This window comes from Saccopteryx bilineata, chromosome 2 (assembly GCF_036850765.1).
Source record: "Saccopteryx bilineata isolate mSacBil1 chromosome 2, mSacBil1_pri_phased_curated, whole genome shotgun sequence".
In the NCBI taxonomy this organism is placed as follows: domain Eukaryota; kingdom Metazoa; phylum Chordata; class Mammalia; order Chiroptera; family Emballonuridae; genus Saccopteryx; species Saccopteryx bilineata.
The window spans coordinates 272,835,755-272,852,860 of NC_089491.1; the positions used below are offsets into that span (position 1 = coordinate 272,835,755).

Genomic DNA, 17,106 nt, shown 5'->3' on the forward strand with positions numbered 1-17,106 from the left:
TATTAAAGGGATCACTTGAACCTAAGTATTTAGCAGCCTAAGAATCTTTTCAAAGAATAAAACCATTGGTAGTCCCCCTACTCAAAATAAGAACCACCTGACCAGGACCCAGGTTCGAGACCCTGAGGTCACCAGCTTGAGTGTGGGTTTATCTGGTTTGAGCAAAGCTCACCAACTTGGACCCAAGGTCGCTGGCTCAAGCAAGGGGTTACTCAGTCTGCTGAAGGCCCACGGTCAAGGCACATATGAGAAAGCAATCAATGAACAACTAAGGTGTTGCAATGAAAAACTGATGATTGATGCTTCTCATCTCTCTCTGTTCCTATCTATCTATCCCTCTCTCTGTTCCTATCTATCTATCCCTCTCTCTGTCTCTGTAAAAAAAAAAAAAAAAAAAAGGAAAAGAAAAAGAAAAAAGAAATGAGCCAGGACGAGAACACTTCTTGCCAGATTCACTGCCTGTGACTCAAGGGGACATGTCTGGGGGTGAGGTTCCTTACCTACGTAGCTATGGTCATGTTATGAGCTGGAAGACAAGAGAAAGGCTTTCTACAGCTGGAAGCCAGGGCTCCACTACTCTGCAAAATACTGCAAAGCAGTCTAAGCTCCAAATATTAAAACCTTGGGCCCTGGCCAGTTAGCTCAGTGGTAGAGCGTTGGCCTGGCATGCAGAAGTCCCGGGTTCGATTCCCGGCCAGGGCACACAGGAGAAGTGCCCATCTGCTTCTCCACCCCTCCTCCTCTCCTTCCTCTCTTTCTCTTCCCCTCCTACAGCCGAGGCTCCATTGGAGCAAAGATGGCCCAGGCGCTGGGGATGGCTCCTTGGCCTCTGCCCCAGGCGCTAGAGTGGTTCTGGTCGCAACAGAGCGACACTCCGAAGGGGCAGAGCATCGCCCCCTGGTGGGCAGAGCGTCGCCCCCTGGTGGGCGTGCCGGGTGGATCCCGGTCGGGCGCATGCAGGAGTCTGTCTGTCTCTCCCTGTTTCCAGCTTCAGAAAAATACAAAAAAAAAAAAAAAAAAAATTAAAACCTTGGGCTGCCTGACCAGGTGGTGGCGCAGTGGATAGAGCGTCAGACTGGGATGCAGAGAACCCAGGTTCGAGACCCCGAGGTCGCCAGCTTGAGCACGGGCTCATCTGGTTTGAGCAAAAGCCCACCAGCTTGAACCCAACGTTACTGGCTCCAGCAAGGGGCTACTTGGTCTGCTGAAGGCCCGCGGTCAAGGCACATATGAGAAAGCAATCAATGAACAACTAAGGTGTTGCAACGCACAATGAAAAACTAATGATTGATGCTTCTCATCTCTCTCCGTTCCTGTCTGTCTGTTCCTGTCTATCCCTCTCTCTGACTCACTCTCTGTCTCTGTAAAAAATAAAAAAAATTAAATTAAAAAAACCCAAAAAACAAACAAACAAACAAAAAAACCTTGGGCTTAAGCTCTAGCTGGATAGCTCAGCTGGTTGGACAATCGTCCCAGAGTAATAGGAGGGCAAGACAAACCAGGTCTGAGAGCAGAAGTTGTTTATCTGTGAACCTACTGTATTTAACACAGTAAGCACAAAACTACCTCATTTAACTCCACAGAACACTCATGGGGTGTTTTTAATTCCGTTTTTAAGTAACTATCCTTGGATCACACAGGCAGTGACAGGGACAGAGTTTGAGAGCAAATGACTATAATTTAAAGCCCACGCTTTTCTCTCTGTATCAGAAATTTTAAAATACACAATTTATCATGAAATCAAGGACTTATCTACAGTTTGGTAACGCAAACACACACATGGTGTTTTTCAGTCACCTGGCTTGCTGCCACCCCGGAGGAGGCAGATGGGGCAGGCGACCTGTCTGGGACCTCAGGCGAAGAGCAGCTCATGTCCCTCTCCTCCAGATTCCAGTAAGTCAGGCCTGAGCAGGGACACAGCAGGGAAACAAGTGAGGAAGGAGAACAAAGACGTTTCCAGAGTGACTTACTCCTACCTGAGGAAATATTGAATAAAACACGGAAACTAGCCAGTACCTATCTGCATACAAAAAGTTGAGTTTGGACAGGAAGAGGTTCATGTAAATGTCTCACCATGTAAGAGTCCTATCTTCATTATAAGATCCAAATACTTCAAGTTGAAATATATTACAAGTCAAGATGAACTAGCATAATTTGAAAACAATTTACAGGCATTCTCTTTAAGAACAGTACCGACTAATAATTAATAAGGTAAAGAATTCAATAATTGAAATATTTACTGAGCATTCACGATGCCGGGCTGGGGGCAAGAGGCTGAGCCTGAACCATAGAAATCACACAGTGCACACAGTAGGTTAGAAAGGAATCAGCGCTCCGGCGGTAAAATGTCAAAATCAGATAGAAGGGAATATGTAGTGTGTCAGGGTGGGGGGTGCAGGAGTTCTTTTTGAATAGGATGGTCAGGGTTGGCTCATCCGGGGCATGAGAGCAACAGCCTCCCTGCTGAGGTAGAACAAGGGAGAGAGTCGCAGAAAGTGAAGTCAAGGCAGACAAGGTGACCTCAAGGGGCCTCCATAAGGACTGGCAGTTACTCAAGGGCAGGGGACCAGGGTTTTAAGCAGAGGAGTCATGTGACCCGGCTCATCTTTACAGAGGAGCAGGTGGCTGTGGTGTTGGGCACAGAGGGGAAGGTGAGCACAGGGAGGCTCACTAGGAAGTTGTGGGAGCCCAGGTGACAGGTGCTGGGGCTCTGGTCTGGTGACAGCAGGAAAATGGCTGGAGTGAGGCTGTTTTCTAAGGGTGAAGCTAGCTCATCCTGATGAACTGGACACAGGAGTGCTATTAAAAGGAGTCCCAAGGCAACACCATTAGAACCGACTAAAGGTACCAGAGAGAGTGAGGAATGACTCATAAAGGGTTTGCATTTCTTAATTCATTTTGAGGAACCTGGAAAAGGCTGAGGTGATCTTTGCAGCTGTTTGAAGTAACTGCAGAAGCTCATCTTCTATCTTTACAGCATTGGGACCTAAGGCACGGAAGTTACAGCGACCAGGGGCATATACACATGGCACAGTGACAGAAACCCCTCCAACTCCACATACGTGGTTCTCACCCATTGGGAGTGCAGTTGTTATTAAAACAAACAAAAACCTCTCTAAAAGTGTTAAGTATCATACCTGTCCCTGAATCACACATCCAGGAATTTGGACTTTCGTCTGGTTTACTGAGGTAAAATGCACGGGGCTGTGTAGCAGCAATGAAATCCGACTACAATTCAAGAAAGACAGTGATGGATTGACAGGTAAACATCTGTAGGCACACACCGCTGCCCAAGGTCCAACCCAGGGGTGCACCACCGCCCAAGGTCTGACCCAGGAGTGCACCGCCACCCCAAGTTCAAACCAGGGTGAGCACCGCCACCCAGAGGTCAAACCTGGGGGGCGCACTGACACCTGCCCCAAGGTTAAATCGAATGCACACTGCCAACCGCCACAAGGTCAATCAAGCCTGGAGACGCACTGTTGCCCCAAGGTCAAACCTAGGCACAATGAAACTTTTCAGAGGTTCCTGCAAAAGGGAGCCTGGCTGGCCCTGTGATTACAAGAATGCATAATGATAGGAATTAACAGTAAATAGTTCTTTTTTCCTACATAATTTACAAGAGTTTATTCAGTTTTTCTGTGGAGCTGGGAGCAGGTGTTATTCAGTGAGTTCGGAACGAAAATGTATTTATAATTTGCCATCTACTTTCAAAAGAAACTTGAGGTACCTAGAGTTAAAGTCTTTCAGTATGAAAATTAATGTAAGAGTATAATAATTCATCATTAAAACCACAATAAATCAGGCCAATGCTGAAACCCACAAACAATAATTAATATGAACTTTAAATAGTAGGCTCATCTCACACACCAACAACTGGCTATGAGACCCAGAGCAGGCTCAGAATGCTCACTTACCAGTTCTAATGGAAATTCTGAGCTCACCTCTAACAGCTCCAGCATTGCCACAGAAATCCACATCTCCAAATAGAAATATGGGAAAAGATTATTTTAACCCAACTTTTCCTTAGTTCCATCATCATCCAACTCTCAGCACCCGTTCAAGGCCCTCAGCTCAGGCAGAGCCTACTCACAGCCACTGAGAATGCAGGGCAAGGGGAGGCCTGGCACCGACAGCCAGCCTCCCGAGACATCGCCTGCTTCTGCATCACTGAGAAACCCTAGCTTGTCTTCTCTTTTTTTTTTTTTAAAGATTTTGTTCATTAATTTTACAGAGAGAGGGGGTGGGATAAGAAGTATCAATTCATAACTGCTTCACTTTAGCTGTTCACTGCTTGTTGTAGGTGCCTTGACCAGGCAAGCCCAGGGTTTTGAACTGGCAACCTCAGCATTCCAGGTTGACGCTCTATCCACTGCGCCACCACAGGCCATGCTTATCTTCTGTCTCTTCTAAAATGACTACCTGTTCAAACTTCTGTCGTCTCAGTCCTTAAGAGACCAGGGAAAGGAGACTGGCGAGCTCAGTGAGAAGTCCCCAGTGCAATACCATCCTCCACTCCTGAGGAGCAAACTGAGAGGGGCCACACACGGGGCAGGAGGGGCCACCCACCGGCCCCTCTGAAGGAAGCAGGAAGGCTCCCAGGGCCAGCCCTGCCCCAGAGCCAGAGGCCAGCTTGGAGCCCTGTGGTGGGGAAGGGTGATGTCACATGTGCCCCAGACAGAGGGCCAGGAGACAAAGGCAGACGGGAGCTGTGGACAAGCCTCCCCAACTTCAACACATGCCTCAGAATAGCGAGTGCCCAAAATAAATTGCTGGGGATGAATGAAACATTGGATCCCAGGAGAATTCTGATCACAAGGCTCCCCTGATCTAGGGGGGCTCTGGAAAAGCAATGGGGGGACAGAAAGAGGGAGATACAAAGGAAAGTTCCAGCTTTTGTGGAGCCAGAGAATTTGATTCCAAATTACACAGTGAGAGTATATTTTCAGCCGTGAGGTCTGACTCATCAATCACATTACCTGAAAATCATTTAAAACTCAGAAGTATCAAAAAGCCCTGGCCGGACAGCTCAGTTAGAGCATTGTCCAGCTACACCAAGGTTGTGGGTTTGAACCTCAGTCCGGGCACATCAGGAATCAATAGGTGAGTGCATAACTAAGTGGAACAACAAATTGATATTTCTTTCTCTCTCTGTCCCTTCCCCTTTCTCCTCTCTCTAAAAAAAAAAAAAAAAAAAAAAAAAAAAAAAAAAATCAACTAAAAATATTTATTAAAAAAAGAAATATCGAAGAAACTTAATTTCCCCTAATGATTTAATGCCAAAAATATCATTCACCCTAAAAAAGAAGAGGAGAACAAATAAAACCTGACCGGGCGATGGTCACAGGGAGTTATCCCCTGGACACGGCTTTCACCATACCCCGACAGGACCAGAGGCTGCACGCAGGCCCCAGAGTGCTCTGGCTGCTGCTCTGTAGCTCCACCGCCCAGTGAACGAGAAAAAGCAGGCTAGGCTGAGGTTCTCAAGCTTCACAGCAGGGAGAATCACCCAGAAGCTTTTTAACCTTCTCATTCACAAGTCCCACCTGGGACATCAATAGATTTTTTTAAAGCTCCTCAGGGGTCTCCACTGTGCAGCAAAGTTTGGGAACCACTGGGCTACGTGGAACACATACTGCGCTAGTCACAGCACTGTGAGCCCACTGAGTTACCACCATAGCCCAAGGGTCTCAGAAGTGGAAGTCCCTACAGACGAAGATTCAGGTACAGCAGGCATCCCCAAACTACGGCCCACAGGCCACATGCAGCCACCTGAGGCCATTTATCCAGCCCCCTGCTGCACTTCCGGAAGGGGCACATCTTTCATTGGTGGTCAGTGAGAGAAGCACTGTATGTGGCGGCCTTCCAATGGTCTGAGGGACAGTAAACTGGCCCCCTGTGTAAAAAGTTTGGGGACCCCTGAAGTAAAAACAGAGAAAGAGAAACTAGTCTGTGTGAAAACACTCTCCCTCTCTGCCAGCCTATCCAATGAAGAAAGTGACATCCACCCAGTCTCTGAGCTTCCATGCTGTCACACCGAACACAAGGACAGCACCCCTGACGGCAAGAAAGGCCAAGGGAACAGCCCCCGCAATGCCACCCGGTATTCCGTGCTGCCTTCCTCCCACTGGGTTCAGAGAATGGCCCGAGTGTCAGGGGTTGAAGAAGGAAACCATTGAAAGAAAAGAGAAATAAACAGTGCCTCATGGAGGCCGAGGATCTGTTTTGTTGGGACTGCTGGTTTTTAACTTCTTTCATAGAATGATGGGAAGACTGTGTCAGCTCATCAGGACATGGCCAGTTTCTAAAGGTATCAAGTTCAGAAAGAAGCCTGATTTTCCAATGTCAATGTATTATACTAAACAATGCTATTATTCTATGATAATTTAGGTAATGAGGGCCTTAAAGACGTTTACAACCTGCTATCTGTTAGTCTTTAACAAAGGTGGCTGCTCTATTGGCAAAAGAGCCTCTAAGCATTTAAACATTTAATCTCTCACCATCTGAACTTTAAATTCAGAGTGGTCTAAACATGGGCATTTTTATAGAGAGGCCTCTCAAAGCCTTCACACATTCAGTGCTACTTTAGTAATACAAATTATTTGAGGGTGTGTTTAACAATCAAATGAATTCCTCTCTGGTTAAATGGGGATATTTGCAGCAGAGAAAGAATTAGAGCCCTCTATACAACAGCTCATTTTTCCCAGTACTTTATCCCTCATTAGCATTGCTATCTGGGACTGTGCCAACCCTGAGAGCAAATCACTGTTTCCATTCCTCTGTGATGCCAGAAGGAAGACCTGTCACTGGAACAAATTATGAACACAAAAGAAAAGCAGACCATTTGTGCAGATGGGCAGGCCGTAAGCTCAGCATTACTGAGCTGGGTGGCCGCAGCCATGATGCCCAGAGTCAAGGGTCCAATCACCTACTTTCTGCATGGGCGCTTTCGGGGCTTGCTCGCTCCTTCGCACAGACTCGGGACGCCCTTCTGCCGCATGGGCTCCCTTCGGGTGGCTCTGCTTCAGCTTCTGTGCCCAAGATGTTACAGCTTTACTGCTTAAAGAGAGAAAACCAAAATCACCCTTTAGATCAGCGGTTCTCAACCTGTGGGTCGCGACCCCGGCGGGGGTGGAACGACCAAAACACAGGGGTCGCCCCAAATATGTATTTCTGATGGCTTTAGGCGACCCCTGTGTTTTGGTCGTTCGGCCCCCACCAGGGTCGCGACCCACAGGTTGAGAACCGCTGCTTTAGATGCTGTCCTTTGCCCACGAAACCAACCACATGCAGACAGCCTGGCAGGGGGAGGGGGGGCTCTGCGGTGTTTTCGAACAGCCAAGAGAGGATGGACACTTACGGATTCACCTCAACTTCTTTTTCCAATTTCTCATCACCAAAGGTCAAGTGAAGTAGGAGACAAACGGGGATTAGCAATACACAGGCCGAGGCTATGGCCTAGAGCAGGCCCCTGTGGTGACCCCTCAAGCACTAAATCCCCTCTACAGTGAGAGCACATCTATGTACATGGGCTCATAGTTATACAGCACATACACGAGATCTGTGCTATGGCCACACCCTACTTTAATTCTTTTTTTTTTTTTTTTTTTTGGTGACAGAGCCAGAGAGAGCCAGAGAGAGGGACAGAGAGGGAGATGAGAAGTATCAATTCTTCCTTGCGACACCTTAGTTGTTCGATTGCTTTCTGATATGTGCCTTGACCCAGGGGGGCTATAGCAGAGCGAGTGACCCCTTGCTTGAGCCAGCGAACTTGGGCTTAAGCTGGCGAGCCTTGGTCAAACCAGATGAGCCTGCGCTCAGGCTGGCGACCTCGGGGTCTTGAACCTGGGTCCTCCACGTCCCAGTCCGTCACTCTATCCATTGTGCCACCGCCTGGTCAGGCCACACCCTACTTTATTTTTATTTATTGATTGATTTTTTAAAATTGATTTTAAAAAGAGGAGAGAGAGAAAGGGGGATAGGAGCAGGAAACTTCAACTCATAGTAGTTGCTCCTTCAAATGTGCCTTAACTGGGCAAGTCTGGGGTTTTGAACCAGCGACCTCAGCATTCCAGGTCAATGCTCTATCCACTGAGCCACCAAAGGTCAGGCTACACTCTACTTTAGATGACACACTTCAGAGATAGAAAACTGAAAATTTAGGGGAAACACCGTAAGTTGGGGTTTTTTTGGTTGACAGAGACAGAGAGAAAGACAGAGAAAGGAATAGATAGGGACAGACAGGAAGAGAGAGAGATGAGAAGCATCAATTCTTCGTTGCAGCTTCTTAATTTCTCATTGATTGTTTTCTCATGTGTGCCTTGACCAGGGGGCTACAGCAGACTGAGTGACCCCTTGCTCAGCCAGCAACCTTGGGCTCAAGCCAGCGATCCCACGTTCAAGCTGGTGAGCCCATGCTCAAGCTGGTTACCTTGGGGTTTCGAAACTGAGTCTTCTGTGTCCCAGTTGGATGCTCTATCCACTGCGCCACCCCCTGGTCAGGCGCGAAACGACATAATTTAAAACAATTTTTTGGCCCTGGCCGGTTGGCTCAGCAGTATAGTGTTGGCCTGGCATATGGAAGTCCTGGGTTCAATTCCCAGCCAGGGCACACAGGAGAAGGGCCTATCTGCTTCTCCACCCTTCCCCCTCCTTCCTCTCTGTCTCTCTCTTCCCCTCCACAGCCAAGGCTCCACTGGAGCAAAGTTGGCCCGGGGCACTGAGGATGGCTCCATGGCCTCTGCCGCAGGTGCTAGAATGGCTCCAGTTGCAGCAGAGCAATGGCCCAGATGGGCAGAGCATCGCCCCTTGGTGGGCATGCCGAGTGGATCCCAGTTGGGCACATGCGGGAAGGAGTCTGTCTGTCTCCCTGCTCCTAACTTCGGAAAAATACAAAAAACCCCACAACTTTCTGTTTCACAATCAGCTATAGTTTCCTTTACTAGAGTCCCTGTCAATCAAAATGTCATTAAACTTACAAATCTCTTCTTATATAAAAAAAACACAATATTGAGTACGCTGGTGTACAATTTTTTTTTTTAGGAGAGTTTATTAGAACCAAACAGGAGACATGCCAGGAAGCAATATCTCAACAGACTGAGAAAAATGCTTTTTGCTTGTGTATAATTTTTTTCTTTCCAATCATATAAATATCTGTGACAAAATTCCACTGTTGATACAGTCCTAGACCATCATTCTTAGCAAATTATAGTGACTAGAACACCCAGAAGGCACTTCCCCAGCAAGGCCTCCCACCTTAGCAGGTCAGTTGTCTTATAACACTGCAAATGGGGAGAGTCAAGTGTCATTAGTATATACTGTGCTTTGTTTATTTTGGCCTCCACAGGCATTGCATAATAAAAGACTCAGGTAAAACAAAAGACTTAGGTAAAACTGATGTGTTCAAATCCATCCCATTCCATTATAGTCCAACAAAAAAGAGCTTTATTTATGAGATTCTAAGTGTCACAAATAAAACTCCCTTCAAATGGTGCAGAAATTCTCCTTACCTATTTGCTTTTCCACTGTACACCTCCGAAATCTTACTTTCTCCAAGAAAACTGTGTTCAAATTCACCAGGAACAATGGCAATCTCTTCTTTTAACGAGGCACCAAACTCTTCAGGAGAATGTATATAGCAACACTTGCTTTTAACACCGTCTACAAGCACTGGGCTCTGCACTGTGGGGGCCACACAACGCCCAGCTGGGGCCTCCACATGCTCCATGAATTCTTGGGGGCCCTTGGATTTGTAGGGGTTCAATTCTGAGACAGAGAAAGTCCCATACCCACTGCTAACTGAGCTGCTATCCACATGGTAGTCTGGTTGGGATGTGGACGTTTCTTGCTGCATTTCAGGATCTTTAGATTTCGGGTAACTGAGAACAGACTCATTTCTGTCACTGTTTTCAGAAAAAAAACCCATTTGCCTTTCTGAAGATCCGTATCTGCTTAAAGAACTTCTATCAGAGAAAGCCCACGGAGCATTACTGCTCTGTAGCTTGATCAAATTTCTTATCTCCTCTTGTATCTGCTGAAAATAAAAAGTTACAGGTTTGGGTAAAGAAGTATATTAAACACCACATTTTTATACATGGTATAAAAATAGTGTTCAAATGAGATATTAATCTAAAGATAATGCATAGGTTTTATCTGTGGTTAAAAAAAAATCTGACAGAAAATATTGTTTCTTCTGCAAATCTGACCATCTGAAAAGAGACTTGAGGTAAGTAACAACTTACCTGGACATGGTTGTGGAATTGCTCCTGCTGGGTGACTGTCTGTTCTTGGCGTTGTCTTTCCACCAAACTGAATAACTGTAACCACCTGGCCTGTGAAATTATACAGTATTTTAGTAAAAATCAGTATCAACCTAATATTTCACAGAATTCTCCCCCAAATTTCTCCAATTTTCCCTCCAGCAGGAAAGGGCCTTTGTTAAAATGTATTTTTAATGTAAAATTTGTAAGCTGAACTAAAGAGTTATAAAACTAGATTTACTGCAAAAATACAAGGACATAGGCTTAGGTACACATTTTTTTTTTTTTTTTTTTTTTTGTATTTTTCTGAAGTTGGAAACGGGGAGGCAGTCAGACAGACTCCTGCATGCACCCAATCAAGATCCACCTGGCACGCCCACCAGGGGGCAATGCTCTGCCCATCTGGGGTGCTGCTCTGTTGCAACCAGAGCCATTCTAGCGCCTGAGGCAGAGACCATGGAGCCATCCTCAGCGCCTGGGCCAACTTTGCTCCAGTGGAGCCTTGGCTGTGGGAGGGGAAGAGAGAGACCCAGAGGAAGGAGAGGGGGAGGGGTGGAGAAGCAGATGGGTGCTTCTCCTGTGTGCCCTGGCCGGGAATCGAACCCGGGACTCCTGCATGCCAGGCCAACACTCGACCACTGAGCCAACCAGCCAGGGCCTTAGGTACACATTCTTATAAGGTAAATTCGAAGGTCTAGGAATCTTCATTTTTCAAATGGCATCTTTTTTTTTTTTTTTTTTTTTATTTCAGCGAGAAAGGAAGGAAGAGGGAGAGAGACAGGAACATTGATCTGTTCCTGTATGTGCCCTGATCGGGAATCGAACCGGCAACCTCTATTCTTTGGGACGATGCTCTAACCAATGAAGCTATCCAGCCAGGGCACAAATGGCATCTTAATTTGATGTCCTCCACTATCATCTCAGATTAATCAAGGACAGATAGAGGCATCTTAAAGTTGTCTCAAGTCCTTCTTCTTTTCCTCATCACAGCTAGTGGTTTTCTTAAACACTGACTATACCCAAGAAAGAAACCCATAGCTTAAAACAAGAAATCATTTGGTATTATGAGATTTTTAACCCCTAAATTACTCATTCTTAAAGAGCCCTTTTTAAAGTCACATATTAAAGTGTTTTAAAGCAATACAGCTGAAAAAGGGATGAAAAAATGACTGAAAACCTGTGACCTGATCTGTAACTCCCTTCATAGCCTCTTTCGGGTCCTGATCCATCCCGGCTCCCAAAAGTACCCAGTACTCTTGTAACCACACGAAGCCAAGCCCTGGCAGGCAAGGGCCATGGAGTTCTCCAAAGATGAAATTCTTCCTCAAGGCTGGCATACTGTCAGTAATAGACTATATGCAATAACATACAGTGTCAACAAGTAGCAACCAAGAAAACTAGCTTCCCAGCCTTGGCTGGTGGCTCAGCAGATAGAGTACTGGCCCAGCCTAAGGATGTCCCGGGTTCGATTTCCAGTCAGAGCACACAGGAGAAGCAACAATCTGCTTCTTTCCCACACTCCCCATCTCCCCCTTCCCCTCCCACAGCCAGTAGCTTGATTGGTTCAAGTGTGGCCCCGGGGTGCTAAGGATAGCTCAGTTGGTCCAACCTCAGGCACTAAATATAACTTAGTACTCAACCATCAGCCCCAGATGGGGTTCTGGGTAGATCCCAGTAGGGGCACATGTGGGAGTGTCACTATCTCCTCTCTTCTCACCTAAATTTTTTTTTTTTATAAATTAGCTTCCGTTTCAAATCTTCCATGCCTTTGCTATCACTCCCTCCCAGGCCCTGCAGGATCTGGCACATGCATGCCTCCCAGCCTCATCCCTCCCTCTCCAGCCCTCACTTAATACACACCAAACTTGCTGGCTTCTTTCTGTCTCCAAACACACGAAACTGTCTTCCACCTCAAAAGCTTTGTGCTTGCTGTGCCCTCTACCTGGGAAGCTCTCCTCCCCAGCTCTTAACACAGCTGGCTTCCTCCCATCCTGCAATTTCGGCTTCTATGTCACCCTCTCAAAGAGTTTTCCAAACCACCTGAACAGTCGCTCTCTTCCTCGTCACCCTATTTATTTCCTTCACAGCACTTACCACAATCAGAGGGGACCTTGTTTGTTCCCTGCCTTAACCTGTCTGCTCCTCTCCCTGCCTCCAATCTATCCAGCTCCAGCAGCTAAGACACAAGGCCAAGGAAAGAGTGGCACTCAGGAACACAGCAAGATAAGTGTAAGTGCGTTAGTCTGGATACGTTGAGCTGAAATTTTCCTTGGTGTTACAAGCTACACAATCCAGGGACCCTCTGGTTAATGTCAAAGCCAACTATATAACCATCACAGAACAGAATTAAGTTGAAACCTGTGTAACAGTATGAAGGGGAAGGGGAAGGGGAAGGGGAAGGGGAAGGGGAAGGGGAAGGGGAAGGGGAAGGGGAAGGGGAAGGGGAAGGGGAAGGGGAAGGGGAAGGGGAAGGGGAAGGGGAAGAGATCCTTCAAAATGAAATATAGCCTGACCAGGCGGTGGCGCAGTGGATAGAGTGTCAGACTGGGACGTGGAGGACCCAGGTTTGAGACCCCTGAGGTTGCCAGCTTGAGCATGGGCTCATCTGGTTTGAGCAAGGCTCACCAGCTTGAGCCCAAGGTTGCTGGCTCGAGCAAACGGTCCCTCAGTCTGCTGTAGCCCCCCAGTCAAGGCACATATGAGAAATCAATCAATGAACAACTAAGGAACCGCAACGAAGAATTGATGTTTCTCATCTCTCTCCCTTCCTGTCTGTCCCTTTCTCTGACTCTCTGTCTCTGCCACAAAAAAAAACAATGAGGCCTGAACTGTGGTGGCGCAGTGGATAAAGTGTCGACCTAGAAATGCTGAGGTCGCCAGTTCGAAGCCCTGGACTTACCCAGCCAAGGCACATATGGGAATTGATGCTTCCTGCTCCTTCCCCTTCTCTCTCTCACCCTCCCCCTTCTCTAAAATGAATTAAAAAAAAAAACCCGAAATATAAAAGTACTAATAGGAAGTGTTCATTCTAAATCAACTAACTTCAGAACAAAGTAGGCTAGATCAAATTAGGTTCCTTATGGTCGGTCTCAACTTACCTACAATACAAAGTATCTTACAGTAACCCAAACAAAAAAGAGTCAAGAAACAGTTTTCTTGACTTAAGCAACATATAGGGGTTATTTTTAACCTGATAAAGTTACTATTCACTATTTTATAAAGCTAAATTATAATGATAGAATAACAATTTACATAAAAATATGTGAGACACTTGATATTAATCACATTTTTACAATCATTTTATTTAGAATACAGCTGCATAGACTTTATTAGGATATAAGTTGGTGAAGATTTTCTTCTTCCAAGGCAGATTTTATTGTTGATATTTTAATTTTAAACTAATTTAAGATGATAAATGCAGTGAATAAAATTAGTCACTCAATTATTAAAAAGGACTACTACTCATTTCAAACTAAAGTCATTAATACCATCTGCATTTTACTTATGGTTGGAGGAACAGGGCCTCTAACTAACGGCCCCTGCAGGCATTTTCTGGGTGCTAATGGCCTGAAGGAGCCCGCCACAGCGGCCTGGTAAATATCCCTCAGCTCGGACCTCCTCAGCCTGCCTGCTGCCTCTCCAGCCTCTCCATTCAATCTGCGTGGTCTTGGACAAGGAAATTGAAATTTCTCTGTGCCTTAATTCCCTCATCTATCAAACATAACTGCTCACAGATGGCTAAGAAGATGAGACTTTCAAGTTAAACACAAGATACAGGAAGCAGCGATCTCAATGGGGAAACTATATTATGAAAACCTGTGAGGTCATGGTTGTCACAAGGATGGGGGGGGGTTGCTACTAGCATTTATTTAGTGGGCTGGGCCCAGAGATTCAAATCACAGGCCACACCTCCCCAACAGTGAATTGTCCTGCATCCATTTTACATTATAAAAACCATTTTTTTTGCAGTTTTCAAATCACCAAACTGTCCAGAAGTGCACCTAAGATTGTGCGTTTGTTTCAGAACTTTATCAGAAACGGGTCCCCATTTCAGGAACCCTGTCCCCAGTTGCAGCGCTGGACAATCACTGCGGCGTGGCCGCACCCCAACTGAGTCTGCCCAGAGGCTGCGGCACCGAGTGTCTCCTAAGTGTGGTGCGCCTGAGTTCTTATCCACTGACACACACATCACCTTGTCCTAAATCACTTTTCTCCCTCCTTTACAGCGCAGTTAGGACACTATGATTTTTTTAAGTAGGAGCAAGCAGGTTATATTATCTGTGAATTTCATTTCAGGATGCTTTCTTCATGTTCATTTTTTAAATTAAATTTTTGAGAGACAGAAAGACAGACAGACATTGACTTTGTTGTTTCACTTATTCATGCTGTCACTGGTTGAGTCCTGTATTATGCCCTGACCAGGGACCGACCTGGCAACCTTCGTGTTTCAGGACAACACTCAAACCCAATGAGCCAACTGGCCAGGGCCTCGAGAGGTAGGTTTTAACAAAAAGAAAGACCTCTGTTCAAATATTTATAAAGAAACTAAGGAAATCAGATTGTCTGCAGAGCTCTTCAATGTTCAAACTATGGATAGTTCTGTGTCTTTTACCAGTGGTAGAAATCAGACAAGCGTCACTATTACAAAAGGAAGGTGAAAACATGCAGTTCAGGGAAGAGTCAGGAATGAGACGTGCACAACCCTTATCGCTCCACTCCTTCTAATACACTACACTAAATTCTCCATCAGAGGCGCTTGTTTTTGAAGCCAACAAAAATACTACAAAGCACACTAAACTAATTTTGAGAAATTTTACTGAAATGGTCAAAAGGATATTTCATATTTTGTCTAAATAAGAAATATCTTTTTTAATTAAAAAGATTTATTGATTGATTCTAGAAAGAGGACGGGAAGAGACAGAGACAGGAACATTGGTCTGTTCCTGTATGTGCCCTGACCAGGGATTGAACCCACAACTTCTGCATATTAGGACGATGGTCCAACCAACGAGCCATCTGGCCAGGGCCAAAATAAGAAGTATCTTAACCCAATGAATTTAAAAACAAAAATTTTTTTTAACACCTTTAACTCTATTACTGAATAATCAATTACATGTCTGCATTACAAATTTTAAGTGTCAATCACTACTAAACATAAAAAAAACACAAATTATGGTTCTAAAAGTATGATTAACATTTAAAACAAAATTTACAGTCTAAATAGTTAAAATGTTTTATCCATTTCTATTAAGAATGACCAAATCTAGCCTTGGAAAAGTCTACCTTGGGCACTATTCTATGAAGCAAAGTTTCTATATACAAGTGTTCTCAACTAAGTTTTTATATCACAGTTTAACCTATGGACCACTGCCCTGAAAATTCAATATAACTCAATGTATCACAGCTAAGTGTGATATTAAGTAAATAGAGACCTTAATTTATACAAGTCTACTGAATGCTCTAATTTAAGTTTTTCAAGGTGATGACAATTCCATAAGATTCACTTAAAACACGTCAGGCTCAATAGCAGCATTAATAACTTTGGATTTCTCTAAACAAAGATGTTTCAGTTCACATTTAAACGATAATTCAGTATGTCTGATCACTAATATATTATCAAGACATACTTTTGATCATCTTTACATTCATTTGTATCATCCCCCCATTAATATACTCGGTCACGTTACTTTAGTAATAACTTTTAAGTGGCATGCTCTTCAGGATATACATTTTTCTAATAATTTCGAGTTTTAGTAGAGGTACGTTTACAGTTATTTTAAAATTCCAAAAACAAAACAAAACTAGATACCTCACAGTTTTTCCAAAGTTCTGAATCAGTCTTTCCACTGTTTGGTAGCTCTTGCATTAAACAGGTTAGGACTTCAACTGCACCTTGAATGACAGATGGTCTGGTCTTCCCTGAGAAAGAGGATACCCCATTTGTACTAAGGTGGGGACTACTTCTGTTGAAACATAAATAATTCAAATGGTTTTCTTCATTCTACCAGACTGTTGAATAATTCAGCAGTTCAAGATTTAGCAGAGCAAGTACAAAACCACTGATATTTAATCCTTCTTAATGGCACCTCATTTGCTTAAAATCTGATCACAGGTTTGCCCACGAAAGAAAAACAGCAGTTCAAGGACGGACAGCGCTCGATTTGTGTAGGAACACACAGAAAGGCCCTTTTCAAAAGGGAGAGAACACTCGGAAGGACAGGCAGAAAATAGAAGTTTTTGCTGGATGGTAATAAAGAAACATCTCCAAATTACTGCAGAGGGTTATTATTTCACTCTGCTTTAAGAAGAGCCCTTTATTGTAACGGAGATTCTTTCTCCAGCGGCCCAGAAAGACAGTCAAGTCTAGTTAATTGGATCCCTCTAATTTGGTGTGATAAACTGATGCTTATCTTTGCATATCTCTGAATAAAAGTTGTGCCAGGCAAATTAGCAGCAGATATTCAGGACGAATTTAGCCCATTCAGGTGTGCAAAATACCCCTGATTCTTTTCCAGGAAGATGGCCTTTCCAAACTGCAGAGGAGTTTATTTCAGAGTTGTTTTATAAAAACACAAAAAAAGCATAATCAAAGACATTAAAATTTATTTAAATTCCAATCACCGAAAAGTCGTTTTCATTTCTTTATTGATAATCTGCTTTGTTTCACACACTCACACACACAAAAAAAATTGTGAGAGAGAGGACACTAATTGAAAACAACGGCAAAATGGAATCAAGGTCAGAGAAAATATTAATAAAAATTCAAGGGAAAGAAGGACATAATAGGTTGTCCATAGGTTCACATTCATCAAGTGTAAATCTGGCCCATTTAACTGCAGTCACAGTG

At 44.7% G+C, this 17,106-nt stretch overlaps 1 protein-coding gene across 6 annotated transcripts in view; it reads right to left on the reverse strand.

Moving 5' to 3' along the window:
* Positions 1 to 17,106, reverse strand: part of MPHOSPH9 (M-phase phosphoprotein 9) — a 50,715-nt gene that overhangs the window by 29,488 nt on the left and 4,121 nt on the right. Inside the window, exons 3-8 of one of the 6 annotated variants that reach the window (XM_066260714.1) lie at positions 16,069 to 16,178; positions 10,242 to 10,331; positions 9,510 to 10,033; positions 6,933 to 7,059; positions 3,138 to 3,228; positions 1,798 to 1,904 (exon numbers count right to left, since the gene is read on the reverse strand). In XM_066260714.1, coding sequence (XP_066116811.1) covers positions 1,798 to 1,904; positions 3,138 to 3,228; positions 6,933 to 7,059; positions 9,510 to 10,033; positions 10,242 to 10,331; positions 16,069 to 16,125 — 996 coding nt within the window. In that variant the 5' untranslated portion in view covers positions 16,126 to 16,178. Of the gene's footprint in view, positions 1 to 1,797; positions 1,905 to 3,137; positions 3,229 to 6,932; positions 7,060 to 9,509; positions 10,034 to 10,241; positions 10,332 to 16,068; positions 16,223 to 17,106 lie in introns of all 6 variants that reach the window. The other 5 variants (XM_066260713.1, XM_066260712.1, XM_066260711.1 and 2 more) reach the window with 5 other exon arrangements.